The sequence below is a fragment of the Nomascus leucogenys genome, chromosome 4 (genome assembly GCF_006542625.1).
Source record: "Nomascus leucogenys isolate Asia chromosome 4, Asia_NLE_v1, whole genome shotgun sequence".
In the NCBI taxonomy this organism is placed as follows: domain Eukaryota; kingdom Metazoa; phylum Chordata; class Mammalia; order Primates; family Hylobatidae; genus Nomascus; species Nomascus leucogenys.
In genome coordinates, this window is record NC_044384.1 from 147411123 (window position 1) to 147429936 (window position 18814).

Below are 18814 nucleotides of genomic sequence, written 5' to 3' on the forward strand. Positions count from 1 at the left end.
GGAAGAAACCTGCACATCCTGCACAGGCATGGCAGAACTTAACATAAATGAACTAATTGCAGTGATGTCACTTAACAAAGCTCCTCTTGGGCTTTAGGAAGTGGATGGGAAGGAGCTTGCCAAGAGCAGGAGGCTGCTGTGAGCCCAGGGACCATGAGGCTCCAGTCTCCCCGAAACTGCCCTTATGCGCGCCACTGGCAGGGTGTGTCCCCTGGCACAGAGGGAAACGATGATGAACCCGCATCACTCTTGTGCTTAGAGAAGGCCGCTCTTATGGGGGCATTCATCTTCCGAGTTTATGTTAACTGAAAAGTCACGTGTTCGTTTCTCATCATGCTGTGTACATTCCTTACAGCAAAATTTGTGAGTTATATCTGAAAAGAAGAAGTACTGCATCAATCATCTTTCCAAATAGTAGTGAACAAGCTTTGATTTTTAGAAAAGGTATTGTAGATTTTATCGTATTTTATATATTTCTTATATATATAGAAATATATTTCTTTGGCCGGGCGCGGTGGCTCACGCCTGTAATCCCAGCACTTTGGGAGGCTGAGGCAGGCGGATCACGAGGTCAGGAGATCAAGACCATCCTGGCTAACACGGTGAAACCCCGTCTCTACTAAAAATACAAAAAATTAGCCGGATGAGGTGGCGGGCACCTGTAGTCCCAGCTACGCGGGAGGCTGAGGCAGGATAATGGCGTGAACCCTGGGGCGGAGCCTGCAGTGAGTCGAGATTGCACCAGTGCACTCCAGCCTGGGTGAAAGAGCGAGTCTCCTTCTCAAAAAAAAAAAAAAAAAGAAATATACTTCTTTATATATTTCTTATATATATTTATGTATATATTATATAGAAAGAAATATATTTGTCTCTTATATATTTATGTATTTCTTATTTATGTATATTATATATACACACATAAGCTTACATATAATCCCTGTGGACTCTTTTATAACCTGCCTTTTTATGTAATCATATATCATGAAGAATTTTCCATGTCAAGAATTATCCTTATAAAATTAATGCCTCTTTAATTAAAATTTTAATAGCTCATAGAGTTAACATGCCTTTCTTCTTGACCTGCAAATGCTAAATGCCCTTAATATAAGCTGTTTATTATTTTATCAGTAAAATATGATAGAAAAATACATCCAAAGCCTGGAAGTAATATAGTTGGAGAGACCATTAAGAATTAGTTCTAACTTTGCCTTAGGGCTGAGTTAAAATCAGTTAAGAGGGAATGTGCTTGCAAGAGTCTCTGAAGTGAAGATTTAAATATCATTGTGTAGAGAATTTGCATATGGCACTTCCTTGTGTTATTAGGTTGATGCAAAAGTAATTGCCGTTTATGCTATTGCTGTGGCAAAGACAGCAATTACTTTTGCACCAAATGAATATTTCATGCAATCCTTTCCCTTTGCATTAGGCATATTTTCTTTGGTAAAAAATGAACTGGAGAGCCAGGCGTGGTGGCTCACGCCTGTAATCCCAGCACTTTGGGAGGCTGAGGCAAGCAGATCAAGAGGTCAGGAGATCGAGACCATCCTAGCTAACACAGTGAAAACCCGTCTCTACTAAAAATACAAAAAATTAGCTGGGCTTGGTGGCGGGCACCTGTAGTCCCACCTACTCGGGAGGCTGAGGCAGGAGAATGGCGTGAACCCGTGAGGTGGAGCTTGCAGTGAGCTGAGACTGCACCATTGCACTCCAGCCTGGGTGAGCCAGAGTGAGACTCTGTCTCAAAAAAAATAAAAAATAAATGAACTGGGGAAAATATTAATATCTGTGTAGGACTTAGAGGGAGTGTTGCTGAGTAGAGAAAACACAGTCTTAGGGGTGGATCTGATATGTGTTGGCACCCACACCACCTAGTCCTAGCTGCAGGTCTTAGAGTTAATACTCGGCTTCCTGGGAGAACAGCAGTGTTCTTATATGAAGAATCAAGGGGGTGATAGCCACAGGACCCTCTTCGTAGGCTTTTGAGAGCTCTAGATAAACCAGTGCTTCGCCAAGTGCTGGCAGACAGTGAGTCCTCAGGGAATCTGAATTTCCTCTTCAAAGTTCATGTTATCGCAGGAAAGTCACACAATCAATTACAATTGTCAATTACAATAAATTATAACGTATTTCTTTTATCACACCAAAAAGCCAAAACTATAGCTGTAACCTAGTTATCAGTTATGGATAAAAGATAAAAATATGTAACTTTCACATATTTGAAAATAGTCATTTTTTTACTGTTGTTACTGTGTTTTCTCTGTGGCCAGCAATCTTGTTTAATTTAATTTTGGTTCATTCAGTTAGTGAACAAATCCAGAAATATTTATTGAATGCAATACACTGACTATTGCGTAGTTAGTTGTATTTTTGTACTCTAAGCTTTCTGTAATTTATTCAATTGAAAAGTTGTAAAAAATCGTATTATTACATAATCATATTACAAAAAAATTTTTATGAGTGCTTTTTAAAAATGTATTGAACTGACTTTTATGCCTTTTCCTGACTGCCCAAGAATTTACTTGGCTATTTTTACATTTCAAAGCATAGTTTTTTGTTTATTTTTTTTCTGTTCATGATCAAGTTTTTAATATACTTTAAAATAAACTAAGAAAGAAGAAGGAAAAGGAATGAACACCAAAAAGAAACTTAAACAGCGTTTAGGTTTTAAAAAAATAGCAAAATATGGAGGAAGTTTTCTCCTTCCCTCCCTCCATCCCTTCTTCCCTTCCTTCCTTCCTTCCTTCCTTGCTTCCTCTCTCCCTCCCTCCCTTCTTCCCTTCCTTCCTTCCTTCCTTGCTTCCTCTCTCCCTCCTCCCTTCTTTCCTTCCTTCCTTCCTTCCTTCTTCCATGGAGACAGTTTTCTCCCTCCGTCCCTCTCTCCCCCTCCCCTTCCCCTTTCCCTTCCCCTTCCCCTTCTCTTCCCTTCCCTCCCTTTTCCCTTCCCTCCCTCTTGCCTCCCCTCTCCTCCCCTTCCCTTCCCTTCTTTCTTTTCGCTCATAATATGCTAAGAAGGTAGAAGGAGCGGTTCAGAAGCCACTGGGGCCTCCTGGAGCACATTTCTGGTTTCTTTGTAGACTACATTGAAAGTACCAGACCCCTCCACCTGTTGCCCTGGACAGCTATTGCTAAGAGAAAGCAACTTCTTAAGGCCTTGCCTGATTTCCCACTGACCTCCTTGAGTGAAGCTGAGTCACCCTCTCCTATGACTTTCTTCCTTGTGTGTCAATCAGTTGACAATTTTTATTGGAACAGTGCCCTGTAAACTTTATCAGTTATACTTCATTGAAGATTTTTTTTTAAGAAAACTAAAATTTCAGAAGAAAACTGTAAGGAGTACTGACTGCGTATGTAGCGTGTAATTTAGTGACTTTGTATAGAACCTTTGTAAGGACAGTGGTGAAACAGTGTAGCAGTATCACACCACAGTCTCCTGCCTCACTTATATGTGGATATATCATGTGTTTTGCCTGTTCCTGAACTAGGCAGAAGCTAGTGATACAGGCATGATGGGGCCACAGGATTCATTTTGAAAACAAAATAAAGCTTTGAACATGGTATATTTCCAGTCTGCTTATAGAATTAAGGTGTCTATATTCTGTACACAATTTTTGTGACATAAAAATTGTGTCACAATGTTTATATTGGGACATGTATTGATTTTGAGTCACTTTAAGGCCAATGATCATCTTAAAATAATGGTTTCTCTGCCAAAATTTTAAGCTCAGATCTGATTTGTTCCAGTATCTGTTCCGAGTTAACTGTTAACTTAAAATTCAAACTTAAAGAAGTTATACTTTAAAAATTTTTCAATGTATTTTTTAAGCTGGGTATGTAAACCTCTTGTCCGGGTGATGTGTAGTCAAACGTGTTGGATTAAATACGTGCAAAAATATGTGTGAGTTAAAAAACACAAACAGAATCTGAAGTCGATGGTGGTACAGACAATTGAATAGTTTATTACCTCTGAACCCACGTGCTTTGCAGGGAACGCTGGGCTGGTTGGGATTCCTGACTTCCTAGACCAAAAATTACCACTATGCGTCTCTGACAACTTATATTTGCTCATCTTCCCTGGCCGTTCATCTAGCACTAGTGAAGTAAAAGAATAAGGCCGGATGCAGTGGCTCACGCCTGTAATCCCAGCACTTTGGGAGCCCAAGGCGAGTGGATCACGAGGTCAGGAGTTCAAGACCAGCCTGACCAATATGGTGAAACCCTGTCTCTACTAAAAATACAAAAATTAGCCGAGCATGGTGGCAGATGCCTGTAGTCACAGCTACTCGGGAGACTGAGACAGGAGAATCTCTTGAACCAGGGAGGTGGAGGTTGCAGTGAGCCAAGATCATGCCACTGCACTCCAGCCTGGGCAACAGACCAAGACTCGGTCTCGGGGGGAAAAAAACAAAGTAAATAAATAGCCTCAGCGCACAGGTTTCTTTAAATCCCGTGCTCCTCCCAGCATCCTGCCCCTCCCTCCTGTGCGTTTGCTCGGCTCCCAGTCACTGCTGTTCAGGGTTGCCCCAGTGAGCGGAATTTGACAGACGTGGATCAGACCTTTCCTGTGAATCCGATTTGAGGCAGTGACATAAACAGATGGTCTCTCAGTGCAGCTCCAAATGTATGGAAAGTTAGTTGCCTTTTATTCTCAGAATGTCACTCACAGCCATTTAAAAACAGAACTTGCACTAACTCGGTATTTTTTTTTCTTTGTAATTAACAGTTTTCTGTTTGCTCAGGGAACAGAAGTTACCAGTTCATACTAAAACAGTGCATTTCTGCCAAGTTTGCTTAATATTAATTTTTAATTTCACATAAAAGCTTAGCCCATAGCATTTAGCTTTTACAGTTTAATCTGACAGTTTCTATTTTACTTTTTATTTTTGTGTAATAATTATATTGAAATTTAAAAACTAAGCTTTGTTTCCATGGTTTGCCTTTCAAAATACACCCACATAAGAACAAATTCGGCCCCAGGCAGAGCTTCTACAAAAATAAGAAGTTAGGCACGACCTCGATCATAGTTGCTTATACTTTCTTCAAAAACTATTGTGCTTGTACGAAACAGTGCTGATGCCAAAGATTGGGAAGGGCTTTACTTTGAGTTACGATTAGATTTACAATTTTTTACCAAATTTTGGATATACAAGTGAAAGTCCACGGTTCTACTCATCTCAGAGCCTTTAAGTAAAGCCTTAACTATAATTTAATTATCATTAACTAATACATTTTAATGGATAAATAAATGAAGTTAAAAATATACAACAGAAAGGCTAGGCAAGGTGGCTCACACCTGTAATCCTGGCACTTTGGGAGGCCGAGGCAGGTGGATCACAAGGTCAGGAGATCGAGACCATCCTGGCTAATACGGTGAAACTCTGTCTCTACTGAAAATACAAAAAATTAGCCGGGCGTGGTGGCGGGCACCTGTAGTCCCAGCTACTCGGGAGACTGAAGCAGGAGAATGTCGTGAACCGAGGAGGCGCAGCTTGCAGTGAGCCGAGAGTGTGCCACTGCACTCCAGCCTGGGGACAGAGCAAGACTCCGTCTCAAAAAAAAAAAAAATTTATGTATCTGGAATAGATTGTGTTTAATGTAAGAAATGATTGTGAAAAATTTTTCTGAGAACAACAGATGGAGCTCGGAATTACATTATCTAATTTAAAAGCAGTTGAAGTGTTCACGGTGTTTCCTCATCACATAACAGGGTGGAATCAAATAGATACGAATCCTGTAAAGTTACGTTAGAAGTTGTCTGCCCGAAGAGCCCAGCGTACATGCCACGGAGAGGACAGCAGACTCTTGTGCGATGCCCTGTAACTGCCCTTCACCTTAGAGGCAAACTGCCTAGAAGAGCCCAGTGTGCAGACAGGTGGCTTTGTTTCTATTGATCAACAGCTGGAGAAGGAACCTGGGATGGGAATTCTCATGTTTCTCTATCATTAGGGAGATTTTCAGGAAAACACGGCCATTGCTTTGCGTTCTGGAAAGAAGCGAGGATGTGGAGCAGACCTTGCTTCCTGTCCCCCAGAAGGGAATCAAACGGGAAACAGCTGGTTAATGAGCTCATGGCAGGACAGGGCAGCTCCTAGAGGTGAAGCCGCGGTCAGAGTGCCGGTGCTTTGCTGAGACCTACTGTGGTGTGAAGCATGCCACGGGAACAGTGATCTGTCATAGAGCTGGCAAAACTGCTCAAATAATTCACCATCAAATCTCAAAACACAGTGTTTTCATGCTTCCTGCATCAGGCGATCAGTACGTTCACTTAACTGACAATGGGGACATTACTGGATAGGAAGGACCTCCATGGTCCTCAAGAAAGTTTGAAAGAGAATAAACAATAGGACCTTATGTTTATCCCTATTTATTTGTTTGTTTGTTTTTATTATACTTTAGGTTTTAGGGTACATGTGCACAATGCGCAGGTTTGTTACATATGTATCTATGTGCCGTGTTGTTTTGCTGCACCCATTAACTCGTCATTTAGCATTAGGTATATTTTGTTTGTTTTTTGAGACAGAGTCTCGCTCTGTCACCCAGGCTGGAGTGCAGTGGCATGATCTCGGCTCACTGCAGCTTCCATGTCCTGAGTTCAAACAATTCTCCTGCCTCAGCCTCCTGAGTAGCTGGAATTACAGGCCCGTGCCACCACGACTGGCTAATTTTTGTATTTTTAATAGAGATGGGGTTTCACCATGTTGGCCAGGCTGGTCTCGAACTCCTGACCTCAAATGATCTGCCCACTTCGGCCTCCCAAAGTGCTGGGATTACAGATGTGAGCCACCGCACCTGGCCTCTTATCCATATTTGTATGTCAACTTGAGCCTCTTTAAGAAGACATCTCTGAGTAAGGAGTGTATATAGAGTAGAGAAAATGGCTTAATGAGTTACCTCTAGAATCCTATCGAGGGCTAAGATTTCCAGCTGTTCCTCTCCAGGAAAAAGGGGTGGGGTGCACCTGGGATTCCTGTCACCAAGGAATGCTGATGCCTTTTATTATTATGCTATACCAGACATGTATTCAGGAGTCCTGATCCTTATGTATTTCTAGTTCAATGGTCATTGTGACTTTGGACTTGTTACAGATCCCGGTATTAATTTCTTCTTTTACCCTTCCACATACCCAGCTGTCGCCACAGAACACAGCCTGTGTGTTCATTTGAACTTCTCCATGCTTGGCTGAATGTATGTAAGACATCATGTTCTCATGCCTCCCAGCTGACAAAATCCACACTGAGCTGAATGTATGTAAGACATCAGTGTTCTCATTCCTCCCAGCTGACAATATCAGGTTCCGTGTCAGGTTTCCACACATGAAAATCAAGTCTTAGTGTATTAGGTGGTAAGATGTTAAGATGCGGTGCAGCCATCTAGAGTGAGCCTCTTTATTTCTTTCTGGCGTGTTACCGTATGCTTAACAGCATGTCATGAACCAGGTATGGAGTGGCTGCAGGAGGGCCTGACACATCTCCACACCGAGTACTTCACTGGCCATTTCTCCTTCTAGTTTACAAACCAATAGCTCACCTGTCAGTCACATAAGCCTCTTTCCACCAGATCCCTGGATAGGAATTTTTCACATAGAAAATGAGAAAACAAATACAGATGGGAAAGGTGCTTGTGTGGACTGGTTGGTCACTAACAAACTCTTCTGGCAGATGAATTCTCTGTATGGTAAAACACACCCATTTGCAACAATGGTATGGAAATTCTATCATGGACAAGTAAATCAAATTATTCCTGCCCTTTTTTTCCTCCAGCATATAGATGCAGCTGCATCTTCTAATGGAGCCTCAGAATTAAATAGGAAGGAATAGAAAGAAATACTTCTGCCTGCAACTCTATGCAGGACTGAAAAAGTGCATGAGCAGATTTAGAGTGTTTGTATCCATGCTGCTTCCATTTTAAGGATCCACTCAGTTTCCCCACATGAGCTCAAGGAATACTTATTGCTGTCAAACAATTTTTACTGCTCAAAATATTTTAAGGATAGTGAACTACGTAAAGGAAAGGGTAGAAACTTAGGGCTTAGCTCCAAGCAATTCTAGTGCAATGTAAGATTGCAAAATGGTTTCCAAGAATGAGGGGTTTATTGTCTCCTATGCACCTCTTTCCATGGCAAGAGTGACCCTTAAAGAGAAGTTTAGTCCATAGTTTCAGAGCAAGGTTATGAAACTCACATATTATAAATCCCCCTTCCCCAGCCGTGGTGGAATTCAGAGAGCGTTTGGTTCTCTGCCTGAAAGGAGAAGGGTGTGGTTGGATCCTGTTGTTACTGTACCAGTAAATAAATCTCCACCAGTGAACCTTTAAGAGAGGCTGGGCCGAAGAGAAGATGAAGATGATTAGGAAGAGGAGAAAGAGAATGAAGAGAGGGACGGAAGAGGAGGAGGAGAAATAGAAGGAAGAGAGGGATGGACGAAGAGGAGGAGGAGGAGGAATAGAAGGAGGAGGAGAGGACAAGGAGGTGGAGGAGGAGAAGAAGGAAGAGGAGGAGGAAGAAAGGACACGGAGGTGGAGGAGGAAACGGAAGAGGAGGAGGAGGAGAAATGGTGGCATCAGCTCAATCTGGCCTTTGGCATCCTGGGGCCATTTGGTTTCTCTGGCATCCTAGTGGAAGACGGTCAAAGCCTTCCACTCATTTCTCCTAAGTGGCTTTCTCTGCTTTGATTACAAACGCAGTTTGAAATTATTTTTGGACAGTCTCCTAAGAGCAACATAAGCACAAACATAAACACAAAAATATCTTTAGTGTTCCAGCCCGGGACTATCCATCTCCTTATGGAAGTGTGGCATGGGGGAGCTGATTCCATCTCTTATGCTTGATGTAAGAATGGGAAGAATGGGACGATGTGGGTGTCTTCCAGGTTATACAAATAATCACATTTTCAAGTTAATTAGATTTTCTCATATTAGGTGATTCCTGCTATTTCAGAGATTTGGTTACAATTGTATTGCAGATGCAATAGGATATTAAAAATATTTGCCCGAACTTCACACATGGGTTTTTGTTTGTTTTGGCTTTTTTAATTCAAAAGAACTCAAGACTTTCTTCTGTAAACTCAGGGTTGTTTTAAGAAGCACAGAACATTATTCTTCTGCACTAAAAGGGAACACTGTAAGCCTTGATTCTGCCCTCTGCCTTCCTTTTTTGAATAGAGAAGAAATAAAATGCACAGTTTGGGTACAGGGTTTGCCTTCAGCTTCTGGGACTCATGATGTACAGAGGCTGCCCGAGATTGATTTGCACAGTGCTTTTCTGAGCCAGAAATATCTGGAGAGACTGTGGCCTCTGGAACAGCTGCCTCATTAACTGGTGGGGTGGGTCAAAGCATGAGGTAATCAGAGTTCTTTCTTTTCCTCTGCACCTGCAAAAGCACATCGCTAATTCCCTCGCAGACGCCAACAGGCATTCAGGCTAATGCCTTTCAGAGGAACCAGAGCGTGTCCCGCACGCCGCAGAAGACTGCCTCACCACAGGCCTGTTTCTAAAGGGAGAAGAGGCCTAAATCAGAGGCTGGTTGATTTGCATTTCTATTAGGTGTTGATGGAATAATTGTCATTTTTAGTTGCGTTCTACATAGAGCAAAATTATTTTAGGCACACATATTAAAGCGCTAATGCACGTAGGTGTGTATGTGTGTTGGGGGTAATTAATTACTCTGCCACAGACTGTTCTAAAACACCATGCTTGAGTAAAAATATTTAAACGAACCTCAGCTAGTTCTATTTGACCATTATTAGAACACAAAGACTTAACCAAGGAAACTAATTTCAGAATTTACGTTGAATAAACGTTACTAGGAAATAGAGGAAATTAGCCTCATGTGAAAATTGCTATCATGGTTGACCAATTCTTGACACCTCTTGAAAAAGAGTGGCCCAAAGCGGTCTGTAGAATTCATCTTGAGAGTGGAATTTCATGAGCCTCAGCCATCATGTTGTCAGTTTCTGAACTTTCTAAAATGATGAGGAATTCGCCTTCATTGCTGATCTCTTGTTATTTCTAGCTATTTCTAAATGGTGTGTGAAATGTTTTATTTTCTAGTGGTGAACTGTTCCGATCCAGGCTTTGTGGAAAATGCCATTCGTCAGGGGCAACAGAACTTCCCTGAGAGTTTTGAGTATGGAATGAGTGTCCTGTACCATTGCAAGAAGGGATTTTACTTGCTGGGATCTTCAGTCTTGACCTGTATGGCAAATGGCTTATGGGACCGATCCCTGCCCAAGTGTTTGGGTAAGTCAGGGTTATTCCCAATTTCTGTGCACAGACCCCTGCAAGGGCACCATCAGCAGAAAATTCTGTAAGCATATTTAAAAGGCACTGAATTTTAATTCCCTCTGTCCTCCCATCACCAATTTTAGGAGTTTTTATGATAGCTGTAGATAGAGTGGCCATAAATCACCAAATACAACCTCAGAAAATTCGAGGGTTCGGGGGATGCTGGTATGCCCAGGCGAAATGACCCTGGTTATTGGATGCCACTTGGACAATGTTGCCTTTATCTGTTTTTCTCATGGCTTCCCTTCAGGCCTGGTCCACACAGCTCGGACAGGGTGGCTAGGACCTCCCCCCCCAGGCATCTTACTCTCGCTCAGCCCAGGTGGGTGAAGGGCTCTGGTGTGGAGTTTCTATGTGTTGACCTGGCATCTACGGCCAAAGAGGGGAGTGCTGTAAGACCTGATTGGGTTTTGTGAGCATTCCTGGTACAGTCCATGGTGACTACAATAAAAACCTCATATCCTTTGGGTATACACCCAGTAGTGGCATTGCTGGGTCAAATGATATTTCTTATTCTAGGTCTTTGAGGAATCGCTACACTGTCTTCCAAAATGATTCAACTAATTTACATTCCCACCAACAGTGTAAAAGCATTCCTATTTCTCCACAGCCTCGCCAGCGTCTGTTGTTTCTTGACTGTTTAATAATTGCCATGAGATGGTATCTCTTTGTGGTTCTGATTTGCATTTCTCTTATGATCAGTGCTGTTGAGCTTTTTTCATATGTTTATTGGCCACATAAATGTCTTCGTTTGCGAAGTGTCTGTTCATGTCCTTTGCCCACTTTTTAATGGGGTTGTTTGGTTTTTTCTTGTAAATTTGTGTAAGTTCCTTGAAGATTCTGGCCATTAGACCTTTGTCAGATGGATGGATTGCAACAGTTGTCACCCATTCTGTTGGTTGTCTGTTCATTCTGATGATAATTCTGTTGGTTGTCTGTTCACTCTGATGATAGTTTTTTTTTTCTTTTTTTGCTGCGCAGAAGCCCTTTAGTTTAGTTAGATCCCATGATACATGCATGCGTATGTTCACTGCAGCACTATTCACAATAACAAGACGTGGAACAACCCAAGTGTCCATCAGTAAAACACTGAATCAAGAAAATGTGGTACATACACACCGTGGAATATGGTGCAGCCATAAAAAAGAATGAGATTATGTCCTTTCCAGGGACATGGATAGATCTTGGAAGCTTATCCCCTGCAAACTAATGCAGGAACAGAAAAGCAAACACCACAAATTCTCACTTATAAGTAGGAGCTGAACATATAGACACAGGGAGAGGAACAACACTCACTGGGGCGTGTCAGTGGGGCAGGGGGAGGGAGAGCAGCAGGATAAATAGCTAATGCATGCAGGGCTTAGTACCTAGGTGATGGATTGATAGGTGCAGCCAACCACCATCTCACACGTTTCCCTACGTACCAAACCTGCACATCCTACACATGCATCCCGGGACTTAAAATAAAAAATGAATAAGTGAATAAGGTTGTTATTAAATCTTTTTTTGTTTATTAAAAAAAAAAGCTCATATCCTGATAGTAATTGGCTTGTGAATTGAATCCTTAAATCAGGGGAAGGGATATGGCTCCAGAGAATGGATGTGCTCTTCTGGGCAGAGAAAATCGTAGATGATCCCTATGGCCCCTCTTAAAACCTTCTTATCAGTGTGTTATAGACCATGAAGATTAGCAAAAATCCATCATTTTAACCAAGTAGCCAAAGTCTTATTTTCTCTCACTTGAAAAATCAGGTTGGCTGTTAGCTTATAGAGAATCATGTTTTAAGATCATAGTCTGAAGATTTAGGAAAAGGTGTTACTCTCTTAAGTCTTTTTGAAATTAGAAGCAAAGCAATCCTTAAGCTCAAAATCTGATCTTTGTCCTTTGCATTTTGCATCCATAAAGAAAGTGGAGGCCAGGTGCAGTGACTCACTCCTGTAATCCCGACACTTTGGGAGGCCAAGGAAGGTGGATCTCGTCAGGCCAGGAGTTCTAGATCAACTTGGACAACTAGCCAGATTCAATCTCTGCAAAAAATTAAATAATTAAAAACTAGTGGGGCATGGTGGCACATGCCTATAGTCCCAGCACGTTGGGAGGCTGAGGTGGGAGGATCACTTGAGGCCAGGAGTTATGATTGCACCACTGCACTCCAGGCTGGCCAACAAACAAATCCCCATCTCTAAAAAAATAAAAATAGAAATGAGGAAGGAAATGGCAATTACATCATGAATCGGATCTACCCCACACACAGTAAATGTTGTAATGCCTCTTGCCTTTTCAGTTACAGCATTGTGAAGTGTATTTTGAGACTGGGTTAGTATTGGAGATTTTTTTTTTCTCCAAGTGAGTTTCCTTCACATTCCTCTAATCTACACAGAAACTCATCTCAAATTATAACTTCAACAGTACAATTAATTCCTGTGGAGAAAGACCGTGATAATTTTCAAAAAAATTCTCAGCCTTTTGTAACAAAAAATGCATCTATAAATGTGTTACGGTCTTCAAATTGTGTCTGCGTCCTCATCCTCCTTGCCTTCACACCCGGGAATTTTTCATAGAAATTGGTTTAGTTTTGTTTTTATCTTTCCCAGAACATTTCTTTTACGTCTCTCCTGGCTTATGTGAGACTTCCATTTGGTTTTGTGCTGATCCTGATGTGCCTCAAATCTCCAGGAGCTGGGGTTTAGCTGGCTCTCGTTTTCCTAGCTAGCCAGTTCCTTCCACTTGGTGTCATTAGCGGTTGGAATTTCCGTGACTTTGGGAATCCAAAGATCTCGCGGTGCATTTGCTTTTCCATGCTCTAAAGCAGCTGAGCTCCGTGTCTGATTTTGCTGTCTGAGCAATTTTGCTTTGATATTGTTTCACTGAAGGTTAAAATTTAAATAAAATATAAATTTTATTTCACCTGGAAATGGTCATTTATCCAGCCTTTCACTGTTTCCGGTCTCACTGGCTTCTTTTAAGGCCTCTGTGTGGATAAAATCTGGTTCTCCAATGAATCAATGTCCATGTAAAACAGAAAATGATGGCTGATGTGACTCAGGGGATGGCCGTGGCTTCCAGGCGTTCAAATCTACCCCTCTGGTTGATAACCCTTCTGGGTGTCTCGTTACCAAATGGAATTACTCTAGGATACTAAAGCAGTAGCATTTGAGTAATTCCTTGGTAGTCTCAATTCAGTTAGTTCTTTTTGCAGATAGATAAAAATTTGTCCATTGCTAGCCCTCATTTGATACTGTACAGTAAAGGGAAAATAAATCTTCACTATCCTATATTAATCTGGATTACAGAATTTGCCTTTTTGAAGGATACTTATAAACACAGTTTGGGCCTGATTTGGTATAATTTTAAGGAAATGAATGGAAATACTGAGATTATTTTATAGAACAATTTGAGGAATAAATGAATCAATAATTGAGTATTAATATTTTACTTATACATATTAGACTGCCCCTTATTTAAAGAGGAATTGTTAGAATGGCTTTCTTAGACATGTGAGCTTGAAGATTAAGCGGATTTGACAGAATCATGTCCCCAACAAAGCATATGATTGTCATATTAACTGAAACAATAGTGGAAATAGTTTTAATGGATCCATGTTACTTTCTCAAATTTCCTATAATACTGTTCATTTGGAATATAGTTAAGGGTCGATGGAAAAATGTAGGCAGTATGGCTGTCTCCTTGAAAATCCACATGTAAATTTCCACCGTAAGCAAAGCTCCCTTAACAAAACAAAACAAAACAAAAGGTTCATAAAGAGAACCTTTCCTTTTCAGTAAAGAAATTAGGGGGCTGGGCCTGGTGGCTCACGCTTGTAATCCCAGCACTTTGGGAGACCGAGGCGGGCGGATCACGAGGTCAGGAGTTCGAGACCACGGCGAAACCCCGTCTCTACTAAAAATACAAAAAATTAGCCGGGCGTGGTGGCGGGCGCCTGTAGTCCCAGCTACTCCGAGAGGCTGAGGCAGGAGAATGTGTGAACCTAGGAGGCGGAGCTTGCAGTGAGCCGACATTGCGCCACTGCACTCCAGCCTGGGCGACAGAGCAAGACTCCGTCTCAAAAAAAAAAAAAAAAAGAAAAGGAAATTAGGGGAGGAAGTGTCATCTGAAAATTGGTATTTCTCACAAATTACATAAGGGAACTGTAGGACTATACCAGAATATGTAGATGTTTTTCTTTAACAGATGGTGTCAGTGTGGGCGTCTCTATGGGAGATTTGCCAATACAAAGTGGTTTAACTGGAAGGATGTACTCAATTGTTTTATCTTTTTTCTTAAGCTATATCATGTGGACACCCAGGGGTCCCTGCCAATGCCGTCCTCACTGGAGAGCTGTTTACATATGGCGCCATCGTGCGTTACTCATGCAGAGGGAGCCAGACCCTCGTAGGCAACGACACGAGAGTGTGCCAGGGAGACAGTCACTGGAGCGGGGCACTGCCGCACTGCACAGGTGAGGGGCTGACAAGCGAACTGACACAATCACGGAGGCCAAATCACTTTTCAAACAGTGATTTCAAATAATGATGATTTACAATTATTTGAAATGCCCTGTAATTAGGCATCTATTTGAAATTATTATTATTCCGTTTGTAGCCAAATACGCTGCTCTTAGATATTGTCTTCATCTTCGCCATAATTGTTAGACACCATCACTTTAAATGTTCTCCTCCAGGGTTCCCAGGAGTGCGTGGATCTCATTTGCGAGGAAGGTGCCGGCCATGGCTCCGTGCGTCCCTGTTCGCTCTTTATTCTTTTTTATGTGGTCAATTTTCCCCACCTCCGCTATCATTAACCGCATGGGTCCTCTTTGAAAAAGGAATTGTCCTTATTTTTTTCATAAATGTTTCTTAAACAATTAAAATTCAGTGAACCAGCAACTCTGGACACAATTCTGAAGAATTAATCCTCTCTTTCGACTTTGTTTTTTTTTAACATTCGCAGTTTACCTAAAGCTCCATTTTCCCTTTTGCTCTCTGTACCTACCTTTCTTGATGCACTTACCATTCCCAGCATTTTCCTCCTTCCAAAAGAAATGTCGTGTATTCTCACAACCATGTTTGAATAGGCTATTGTGAATTTAGTAACACAGGAACAACATGCTAAATTCTTTCATTTTGGGGCTATCACAAAGAAATTCTTTCTTACAAGATTGCCAGAATGTTGTGGAACCGTAACTCATGTCAAACACAAATTTCAACAACTTTTCATTATCTTGCAGTGTAACAATTCTGCTTAAAGCAAGTCTAACAGAATTGCGGATTGCTATATGTGTTTATTTTCAATAGGAAATAATCCTGGATTCTGTGGTGATCCGGGGACCCCAGCACATGGGTCTCGGCTTGGGGATGAATTTAAGACAAAGAGTCTTCTCCGCTTCTCCTGTGAAATGGGGCACCAGCTGAGGGGCTCCCCTGAACGCACATGTTTGCTCAATGGGTCATGGTCAGGACTGCAGCCGGTGTGCGAGGGTGAGTACCCACAAGCCTTAAGGTCCACCTTGAAAGTTAAAACCACCCAACTCATTCTAAAATGCCTGGCAAAATTCTACAAAAATTCTAGAGATTTATACTGTTTGTACAATTTAATCTTTCCCACCCAATATTTGTGAAAGCATCATCAAAAATCATGACTGGGTGCATGGAGGTATTCCAAGTGTCCACAGGTCCCATCACACCGATGCTTTTTGTTTGGAAGTTCGTAACACGAAAGCTTCTAATCTTCTCCCAGTGGTAATGTGTATGTGGTGTTGCCAGCGTTTTCTAGATCCTGGCAGTGAGTGAGTGGGGTTCCAGAGCAGTGAACAGGACCAATGCAGACCACTGATGGGAATTTCCGCAGGCTGGAAGCAGGCTTCCTTCACACATCATTTCCAATCTATCGGTGGCCCCCGTGTGTGGAGCTCTCTATTTCACAGGAATCTGGGGTTATATTCTATAAACTATTTTGGAGTGGGTCTACTTGATTCTAATGTTTGAGAGGCATCGTAGGAAGTGGTAATATGCTCCACTAATGACAGTAAGAATTGCCACGGACACGTTATAGACACCGCACTGTGTATCAGAAATGTAGCCTCAAGCAAAGGTGAACTGAGAGGTGATGGTAACCATGTATTCAGTGTTCAAAACCTGATTTAGAATTCAGACAGATAGGACTGTAAATGTTAGGAATTCTTTTTTTTTTTTTTTTATACTTTAGGATTTAGGGTACATGCGCACAATGTGCAGGTTTGTTACATATGTATCCATGTGCCATGTTGATTTCCTGCACCCATTAACTCGTCATTTAGCATTAGGTGTATCTCCTAATGCTGTCCCTCCCCCCTCCCCCCACCCCACAACAGTCCCCGGAGTGTGATGTTCCCCTTCCTGTGTCCATGAGTTCTCATTGTTCAATTCCCACCTATGAGAGAGAACATGCGGTGTTTGGTTTTTTGTCCTTGCGATAGTTTACTGAGAATGATGGTATCCAGCTTCATCCATGTCCCTACAAAGGACACGAACTCATCATTTTTTATGGCTGCATAGTATTCCATGGTGTATATGTGCCACATTTTCTTAATCCAGTCTATCGTTGTTGGACATTTGGGTTGGTTCCAACTCTTTGCTATTGTGAATATTCTTTACAAGCAAACTCCTCAGTTAAATTTTCAGTCTAAAAAGGTGACGCAAATTCATTCAATATGTATTTTTGTATGTATGAAACATTCTCCAAATAATTTTACCAACTTGAGTAAGCTCACATACACACTATCCTTGTGAGAAATTTAACTCGAGTTTCCTTAATCTTCATCTTTTGTACTTGACTATACTGTCTCCACTTCTGCCTTTATTGTATTATACATGCTATATGCATAAATAGAAATAATATATGTATATGATCTATCTATGTTATATAACCTATATAACATCAATTTCATATATAAAATAATGCTAAATATCAATATATGAATGTTTGTGCATATATTTGCATATTTATATATTATATTTGCCCATGCGTAGTGTATATATTTTTTCTCAAACGCTGTTTTTGGCTATATATGTATATATATGCATATAATATAGGCATACACATATGTGCACACAAATATGATAATCCAAGATAATTTTTTACTCTGAATTGCTTCTTGACAATCAAAGTAGTATAAATCTTAAGACTAGGCCCTAAAAAAGTTGTCTTAGGTCAAATACCACTGATTAGTAGTGAGAAGTGGTTACCCGTAGTCATGAATTGCAGGATCATACTTTTGTTATTGACTGAAGTATGACACTATAAATTGATATAAATTTGTTAATCAAATACAAATTTTTTCAGTTCCCTCTCATCTTGTAGAGATTTCAGTATTAAAATTTGCACATGAGAGCAATGTTTTCTCACCAAAACCAGAGCGTTTTCTACTCCTTCATATAGTACTTTAGCTAAGCAATCCTATGGGATAAACCATTATCACCTATATTAACAAGGAGATGTTCTATGCTTCCCGATATGAGGCACTGAAAAGAGACATTGTCGTTTCTATGGTACTGACACTGAAATGCATAACCTGAATCGAATCCTGAAGCAGCAGCAACAACTCCCAAAGCCCTAGGGGCAGGCAGCAAATCAGCTTGCCTGTGCTCACGAAGAAACGTCAAGTTCAGAAAAGACACTGCCTGAGCGATTCTTTCAGATATAAGAGACCCAATACGTGCATTATGTGGTCTTGGATTGGGTCCTACACTGAGCAAAAGAGAGTTATGAGAGGTGTTACTGAGATGGTAGAATCTGCCCCTGAGTGGATCTAGGTGGCGAACTAACACAGGACCTTAAGACAACTATTAACAATATGTCCAAGATCTTGAAGTAAATTAGATTATGGGTGTGTATGAGACCACAATGCATCAAAGTTACATTTCATGCTTTTAATAATTGTATTACGGTTATGTAAGAGAATGCCTTTGTTCTTAGGAAATGCGTACTGATATATTTAACTCTAAAGAGTCATCATGTCTGTAACTTACACTCAAGTACTTTAGAAAATACATATTTAGAGAGAAAGAGAAAGAAAAAGTGAGCAAAATGTAAACAGTTGGTGAATCTGGCTAAAGGGTGTATAAGAGTGGCTTATAATATTTTTGTGAAGTTTGTTTAATCTTGTAATTATAACAAAGTGTGGAGTTACGAAAAATGTTGCCAATAAATTAAAACAATTTCCGTAGTAAAATTTCAACGTTTCTATTAAATCACATTTAACAGTAGCTTAACGTATCTGTAGCATTTATCATTCAGGACTTTTGAAAAGCACCATGGTTGATTTGGGAATTGTGACATTTTGGCTCTAGACCTGATTCTATGTATCACAAAGTCTTGGTTCTGGATCTTAATTCTCCATTGTTTAAAAACAGAGAGGCTGAAAGATCAATCATTGTCAGTATTTTAATTGAAATTTAAAATATTTCCTCGATAGTTACAAAGAGGGCTGGATGTCAATAAGTGAATGCTGGAATAATTATTCAGACTTTATAGATAGAATCTGATGCTGATAAAAA

At 40.9% G+C, this 18814-nt stretch overlaps 1 protein-coding gene across 1 annotated transcript in view; it reads left to right on the forward strand.

Moving 5' to 3' along the window:
- The window catches only part of CSMD1 (CUB and Sushi multiple domains 1), a 2090842-nt gene that overhangs the window by 2037671 nt on the left and 34357 nt on the right, over positions 1 to 18814 (forward strand). The window contains exons 55-57 of the mRNA XM_003271406.4: positions 10046 to 10234; positions 14566 to 14739; positions 15575 to 15757. Of these exons, the coding sequence (XP_003271454.2) occupies positions 10046 to 10234; positions 14566 to 14739; positions 15575 to 15757 (546 nt within the window). The remainder of the gene's footprint in view (positions 1 to 10045; positions 10235 to 14565; positions 14740 to 15574; positions 15758 to 18814) is intronic.